The 8813-nt window shown below is 40.5% G+C and overlaps 1 protein-coding gene across 1 annotated transcript; it reads left to right on the forward strand.

Annotated features, from left to right (window-relative positions):
• Positions 1–6259: 6259 nt before the first annotated feature.
• LOC121880347 lies at positions 6260–8137 on the forward strand. The gene has a single exon (XM_042387502.1). The coding sequence runs from the start codon at positions 6260–6262 to the stop codon at positions 8135–8137; it is 1878 nt and encodes a 625-aa protein (XP_042243436.1).
• Positions 8138–8813: the final 676 nt, after the last annotated feature.

Here is an 8813-nt window from a genome sequence, read left to right on the forward strand (position 1 = left end):
TACTTCTAGGAATCGTTGTAAGGCTATTATTCGTAGGGCCAAGCGGAATTTTATTAAAAGAAAGACCGCTGTCCTGACTAATTCTTCCTCTAGTAAATCCTTTTGGTCCTTAACTAAAAACATATGTAACAACTTCTGCATTCCTTCTTTTCCTCCCCTCTTCCGAATCGATAACTCTATAGCCAACTCTCCCCCTGACAAAGCCAACCTCTTTGGCACCATATTCTAATCTAATTCCACCTTAGACGATTCCCACTCTATCTTTCCTACCCCTGTACCTCCTACTGAACCTATGCACTTTCCTATAATCTCCACTCGCAGGGTTGCCGGTGTGTTATCCAGGTTGGATGTGAGTAAGGCGCATGGACCGGACGGAATATCCCTCGTGTTCTGAGGGAGTGTGCTGAAACCCTGGCCCCTATGCTTGCTCGCCTCTTTCACCTCTGCCTCAAAACCCAAACGTTCCTTCTTCTTGGAAGCATGCCATGGTTAAGCCCATCCCGAAGAAGGGTGACCATTCTAATCCCTCTAACTATCGCCCCATTGCTCTAACTTCATCCCTCTCTAAGATTTTCGAAACTATCTTGAACTCCCATTTTCTCCGTCACCTTGAACGCCTTCCTCTTTTGACGGATCACCAGTATGGCTTTCGCCAGGCGAGATCTACTGGTGATCTGCTCTCCTATTGCACCCATCTTTGGTCATCCTCTTTTTATGGACTATGGGGAAACTTTCGTCGTGGCCCTCGACATCTCCAAAGCATTTGACAGGGTATGGCACAAGTCTTTGCTATCTAAACTTCCGTCTTTGGTTTCTCTCCCCCACTTTGTTTTCTCATCTCTAGCTTCCTTGAGAACCGATCCATGGCAGTTGTTGTCGAGGGATTGATCACTCGCTCTTTCTCTACCAGTAGTGGTGTCCCAAAGGGTTCAGTTCTTTCACCTACTCTACTCCTTCTTTTTATCAATGATTTACTTCACACTACAACTAATTCTATCCATTCTTCCGCTGATGATCCTACTCTTCACTCTTCTTCACATTTTCCCCTTCCTCCTAACTCTCAAACTAGATCTGTTTCTAGAACTAATATCATAACTTCTATCAATGCGGATCTGTGCAGCATCTCTGAATGGGGAGGTACAAACTTGGTTAAGTTCAATAGTAATAAAACTCAATATTTACCAATTACACTTTGTAAATTAGACGATCTCCCACCAATTACATTTCAGGATGCTATCATCCTGCCAAAATCTGAAATAAATATGTTAGGCCTCACCATTTCCTCCAATATGTCCTGGAAATCACACATCCTTAGTATAGCTAAAGCTGCCTCCCGAAAGTTGGGAATGCTGTACAGATGCCGTAGCTAACTTCACTCCTGAGCAGTTGCTCCAAGTATATAAGGGATTCATTCGTCCTAACTTGGAGTACTGCTCTCATATCTGGGGTGCCTCTTCTTCTGTCCAACTATTAGATAGGGTGGAATCAAAGGCGTTTCGTCTTATTAACTCTCCTCCTTTAGTCGACAATCTCTCTTCCCTTTCTCTTCGCCGCAATGTTTCTTCACTCTCTCTTTTTCACAGGTACTTTAACGGGCAATGTTCGGTGGATTTGGCATCCTGTGTACCGCCGGCAAGGCCGTGGGCTCGTAACACACGTCTTGCCCGCGGTGCCCACCGTTTCTCTGTGGATGTCGGTCACATGAGAATAACCCGTTATAGTACCTCCTTCTTTCCTCACACAGCCAAACTGTGGAATGTTCTGCCTTCTTCTGTGTTTCCATACTTATACAATCTGTCTCACTTTAAAAAGCTGGTTTTCCGGCATCTTCGTGGTGTACAGTAGATTAGCACAGTATAACCTTTTTCTTCTCTATTTTTCTATTATCAATTTCTTTGTTCTTTTTTTTGCCCCCCCCCCCTCCCAGGCCCCGTTGTGGGTCGTTTGACCTGTGCCCGGGTGGGCTAATTCCTGTAAAAAAAAGAAAATAAAAAAACCCTCAACAACAGCATACCGTAACTCAGTGTCAGTGAGGAATCTCGATCCGAACTGGACGAGCTTCCACATATCATCGTGTCTCTAGAGGAGAACGAAGCCGAAGCATAGTTGGTTTGCAGGATAGTTGGTAGCGACAGGTCCAAAAATGCCAGGACAGGTGGGGCTACCAATTATCCTACCCACATTCTCAAAGGCTACACCACGCTGTGAGGACCAGCGCCATTGATTCTGAAGCTTCAGAAGGGGCTGTGAAGCTCTGCTGTCGCCGAGGAGAAACCACCCAGTTGATTTGTGAGGCCCATGAACGATTTTAGGTCCGTGAGGTTCCGGGGCCAAGGGAAATTTGCAATTGCCTTAACTTTCCGAGTGTCTGCTGTGTAACTTTTGGAGCAAGATGGTGTAGCCACAGAAATCAAACCTGTTCCTTGCAACCATGACTTTTCAGCATTCAGTGTGATGCCAAACCGGTCACAACGTGGTATGATTGTGAAAACGCGGACGAGATGATCTTCGTACAAGGTATCGTACGCCAAGTTTTCGTCCACGATCTTGATCGTCCAAGGGATGTCTCCCAGAGCTTGGTCGCCATGTTGATTGTACTCGTCGCTGGACGAAACTAGCCCAAGATAGCACGCTTAAACTCTAAGTGGCCCCAGGGTGTTATGAAGCACGTGAGGTTCTGGTCCTCGTCCGCAATCTATATCTGGAAGTACCCAATCTTTACGTCGATGGTGGTGATCCAACATGCTCCCGATCCTATGGAAGCTACTGCGTCATAGGATACGTTGGCCCATAGACATAGCGATTAAGGCATGTGAGGTCTACACACAGCCTCACTCCAGATGGTTTCTTCGCTACCGAGACGATAGGGTGACACCAGGCTGTCTGGTAGTCCACCCCGATGATGTCCTTAGCGAGCAGGTCATTCAGCAATGCTTTGATCTCCGCACGCCAGCCGAAGGGAATCGTGCGGGGCGCTGTTACAGCAAAGGGACGAGCATCATCAGTGAGCTGGATACGCATGGGGCCTCCATCCATTTCCCGCAGCATCTGTGAAGCACCGATGACCAACGGGAAGGCTTCAACTATAGTGGTGGCATCCTCTGCGCACTGTGCTAGCGTGGGGTCATGTTCGTGCAGCTACCTAGGGAGCACCTCAGGGCGGGTTAGGCAATGACGCCCGACTCGATCCGAGAAGTTCGCGGCTGCTTCGACCCGCAGGCAACTTCCCCAGTCTAACCGGCTGGAGCTGAGCAGGTAAATCCTTTGGCAGGATACCAAGGGCAATGGAGTTGTACCAGTTTAATAGAGCTCTCTTTACTCCTTGATGACGAACACTACCATCTTTGTGACTTTTTTTTCCCTGCTCCATGTGTGACAAGAAGGTTCCCAAGCAGGTGAGCAGCTGATTCCTCGTGGCGACGAGACCTGCACTATCTGGGTGTTCTAGGACGGACTGAGAAATACCCAGGGACTTAACCATGTTGAGTCCCATGGCCGTTGCCTCGGCCCCGGAGTCGGCGGTCCAAACAATGGTGTCGCGGCATGCGGGGTGGGTGGCGTTGACTATCATCTGTGGCGCTGGACGCACTGACACTCTATTGGTGCAAACGCCCTCAAGGATTAGTGAATGTCTCTTTCCTCATGCTTAGCCCCCAGGCCTCACTTTGAGAACTTTCCTCGGAGGATGCTTCAAAACCTTGTCACATGAGACTCTATCGGCTTTCCGACTCACAGCCACAAAAAGGCTTCTCTTGTCACAATCCAAACAGTTTTTGTCAACATCTTTGCACACTTTCGTGTCCCTATGACAGTCCTTGCCACACCTAAAGTATAAACCAGCCTTATCTTGTAACAGCACAATTTGTATTATATAAATATTTACCCAAATGTATATTACCCATATATTCACCAAGTCATTCATCCATGAGTATGAATCAATTGGTGAGTTGACATTTCCTCCATGGAGTGAGCGAGGTCAAGCTGGGTCAACACATCTCAACAACAACAACCTGACGCGTATCCTGCAAGGCCCGCCTGACAGGATGGGAATGAGAGAGAGACTATCATATCACCTGTTACTCAGTGAACACCTCACTTAAGTATTCTCCTAAAAGTGCACTAAGACACTTTCCCTTAGTATAGAAGAGAAGGTACAATATACTCTCAACTAAACTCAGTACCTGTGAAACTAAATTTTCTACAATAAAACAAAACCAACAAAGTTTTTAATTCAGCCCTGCCACTTATCAAATCAAGAACTAATATATATATATATATATATATATATATATATATATATATATATATATATATATATATATATATATATATATATATATATATATATATATATATATATATATATATATATATATATATATAGTATATATATATATATATATATATATATATATATATATATATATATATATATAACCAACTATTAAATTTACCTGCTGTTTCCATTTTCCCATCAAGATTTCATATTGTGGATTTACATGAAATATATATATATATATATATATATATATATATATATATATATATATATATATATATATATATATATATGTATATGTATATACATATATATATATATATATATATATATATATATATATATATATATATATATATATATATATATATATATATATATATATATATATATATTTCATGTAAATCCACAATGAAAACGTGGATAAGATAAATCTTGATAAAATCACACGGGAAAATGGAAACAACGGAGTACCTTGGCTTTGTCTTTATTCAAGACATCTTGAATAAAGACGAAACTAAGGTACCTGTTGTTTCCATTTTCGTGAGATATATATATATATATATATATATATATATATATATATATTTATATATATATATATATATATTTATATATATATATATATATATATATATATATTATATATATATATATATATATATATATATATATATATATATATATATATATATATATATATATATATATATATATATATATATATATATATATATATATCTATATATATAAAGTTGTAGCCTCTGTCTGTCTGTTTGTTCACGAACTCCTCCTAGGGTTTTGGAGATAGACCCCCATAACCATATATATTCTGAAACTACATTACCCAGGGTACTTGGATAAGTATATTTCATTTTGATCAAAGGGGGTCCCCGGGGGGCACAAACCCCCCACTGAACATTTTTTTCCCTTCGATTTAAATGAAATTTAAACCATAGGTAAATGACCAGAAATGATGCCTATTCACAAACTATCAGCAAATTTCAATAATATTATGACACCCTAATGGGGGCTAAACCCCCCTATATTGAAAATTTTGGTAGCCCATAACTTGAGTATTGGAACCTCTATTATCACGGGGTTTTTCTATTAATTAAACAAAAATTACCTCTCTTTTATAGAAAAATTTGGCAAATTTAGACATTTTATCTATGACAAAACATCACGAGAATTATGGCAAGAAAAATTATTAGTTAATGCCTCTACTTTTTTAACATTTTCATTTATTTATTTTTTTCAGACATCCATTATGCCACGGAAAAGAAAGTCCAGTTATGCAAATACTCCACATGCACAAAGGATGAGGCTTCGTCGTCAATCTGAAAGCTGTGATGCAAGGGAAGAACGACTTTCTAGGCAAAGACAGAGGCAAACAGAGTCTCGGCAAAATGAAACCTTGGGTGAGCATCAAGAAGACAGGAGCAAGATAGATTTCGCCATATAGTTGCAAGAAGAAATGAGTCTGAAGAAGAGAGACAACAGCGATTGATTGCTGATACATTTCGCCATATGGTTGCAAGAAGAAATGAGTCTGAAGAAGAGAGATAACAGCGTTTGATTGCTGATAGAAACAGGTATCAAAATTTAAGACAACGTGAGATTCAAAATGCTAAACGTTCTGCATTACTGTATGACAAATATTTGCAAGGGAGAAATGGTCGGAAAGTCACACAGTTGCAGTTTTACTCTTTCCATATTATGTGCAGAGACGGGAACTACCTCTTGCTTGGAAGGCGACTCTTCCAGCAATTCTTGGTGGATGCATACTGCAAAATAGAAACTGAAAGATTGAAGTTTTTGAGAAGAGAACAGCAAAGTCTCCGTGCTGAAAATTACTCAGATTTACGTGATAGTCTGCTTGCTGCTGATGGAGATCCAAATCAAGTTGGTCGTCGCATTGTGCTTCCAGCGACCTATACTGGTGGTCCTCGATACCTTCATGAAAAAAGGTCAGATGCGATGGCCTTTGTGAGACACTACGGAAGAGCAGATTACTTTATCACTGTGACATGTAATCCACGTTGGCCCGAAATTGTTGACAATTTGGTTCCCGGACAAGAGAGTCATGATCGACCAGATATTGTTGCGAGAGTCTTCAGATTAAAAGTGAAAAAGTTTATGGAACATATGAAGAAGGGAATATTTGGTACTTTGCAAGCATGGCTGTACACCATTGAGTACCAGAAGAGAGGTTTACCCCATGCACACTTTCTTTTCTGGATAGCTCCAGAGCACAAAATCAAAGCCGAAGAATATGATTTGGCAATTTCTGTAGAAATCCCTAAAAAAGAGCAAGATAAAGAACTCCATGAACTGGTCATGAAACACATGATCCATGGCCCATGTGGTCCCGTAAATGAAGGATCCTCATGTATGGTCGACAGAAAATGTTCCAAACAATTTCCCAAAGATTTCCTACAAGCTACTGAACAAGGGAATGACTACTATCCAAAATATAGAAGGAGAAAGCCAGAAGATGGAGGTCACATTGGCAAGATCAAAATGAGACAATATGGACGTCAAGTTGAGCAAGAAATCACCAATCAATGGGTAGTGACTTACAATACATATTTGTTGCGACAATTCAACTGTCATATTAATGTTGAAATCTGCTCATCAATTCATTCAATCAAGTATTGCATCAAATACATATCAAAGGGGTCAGATCAAGCTGTTTTTGAGTTACATAATGCTGCACAAGTCAATAGTCAAGAACCACAGGTGATTGATGAAATCAGCCAATACCAAAACATGAGATATGTGTCATCATCAGAAGCAGCATGGCGGATTCTTGAGCATCCTACACATGTGCATTTCCCACCAGTTGTTGGTTTGGCAATTCATCTTGAGAATGGACAAAGAGTGCTCTTTCGTGAAGAAAATGCATTAGAGAGAGCTGTTGGCCTTGCACCTCCTACAACTTTGACACGTTTTTTCCAGCTCTGCCAAGATGATGACTTTGCAAAGACATTGAAGTATGCTGAACTCCCACAATATTACATTTGGATTAAAAGTACAAAGAAATGGAATCGTCGCAAGAGAGGTACTTTGATTGATGGAGTTAATGAGGATGGCCCGGTTTGGAAAGCTCCGGCCATTGGCAGGATGTACACAATCAGCCCAAGAGTTGGAGAGTGTTATTTTTTGAGACGTCTCCTGAACGAAGTGAGAGGACCAACTTCATTCCAAGATCTAAAAATAGTTGATGGCATTCTATGCACAACATTCAGAGAAGCTTGCCTTACCAGGGGGCTTTTGGAGAATGATGACCATTTACGACTTGCCATGCAAGAAGCAAAAATTTCTCAGTCACCTGCAAACATGAGATGCCTCTTTGCCATAATTTTGACAGCATGTTCGCCAAGTAATCCAGCAGAGCTTTGGGAGATATTCAAAGAAACATTGTCAGAAGATTATTTAATGCAACATCGCAGGTCTATGAATGATCCAGATGCTCCAGTCTCAGATTTAATTTTCAATCAAGTTTTGTGTCATTTGAAATACAAAGTTCTCATGATGGGAGGACATGTTTTGACAACATACGGCATACCAAGAGCACCCCATGTTGATAATGAGCAGCTTTGTCGTGAATACAGACGTGAGACCAACTACAATCAGGAGGAGTTGGCAGTTCAGGTTGATGAACAATATCAAAAATTGACTGAGGATCAAAGGAGTGCTTATACAGCATTTTTGGAGATGGTGAATAGTGAAAGAGAAGATCATAAAAACATTATATTTCTTGATGCACCTGGAGGAACAGGTAAGACTTATTTGCAAAACTTAATTCTAGCAAAAATTAGGTCAGAAGGAAAAATTGTGCTGGCAACTGCATAGCACTTTCAAAGTACCACTGGACACATACAGAATGGATGAGCCTACATGTTCAGTTACTCGAAACTCTAACATGGCCAAAGTTCATCAGGGACTATCAATTTTTAAGCCTGTTGTGAAAATGGAACAAAGAGCAAACATTGTTGATGTAAGTTTAAAGTTGAATCCCACCTTTGAGGACACGCATTTGTGAATATTTGATGCACCAACATATGAGGGCTCATATGACTGAGATTCAGGATTCAGCAAACTTTTCAAACCTTCTTCTTACAATTGAGATGGACAGCTCCCTTATGTGGAAGTATCTGAGATTTTCAATTTTAGTTCCTGGAAGAACTTGGCAAATGTTGAGAAACTAGAGTATTCCGAAGGCAAGAGGTATCCAGACTTGAGCTTGAATGGAAAACATCCAGACTGGCTTGCTGAGCGAGCGATTACTCCATTAAATGCCAATGTCAACAAGTTGAATAAATGGCTAATGAGTGAATTAGGCAGGAAAAGTGTACAAATCTATTGACACTACTAACAATGATGATGAAGTTGTACAGTATCCTACAGAGTTCTTTGAATTCAATTGAGCTTGAATGCCTCCCATCTTAGCTTGGTTCTCCGACTTCATGATTTTGAGATCATTGGACCCACCCCAAAAAATAAATAGAATAAGATGTGTTGTAACAAG

This window comes from Homarus americanus, unplaced genomic scaffold, assembly GCF_018991925.1.
Source record: "Homarus americanus isolate GMGI-L3 unplaced genomic scaffold, GMGI_Hamer_2.0 scaffold20930, whole genome shotgun sequence".
In the NCBI taxonomy this organism is placed as follows: Eukaryota; Metazoa; Arthropoda; class Malacostraca; order Decapoda; family Nephropidae; genus Homarus; species Homarus americanus.

Excerpts from the sequence above, each read along its gene's own strand:
- LOC121880347 (XM_042387502.1), top strand. The coding sequence starts at position 6,260 with ATGGCCTTTGTGAGACACTACGGAAGAGCAGATTACTTTATCACTGTG.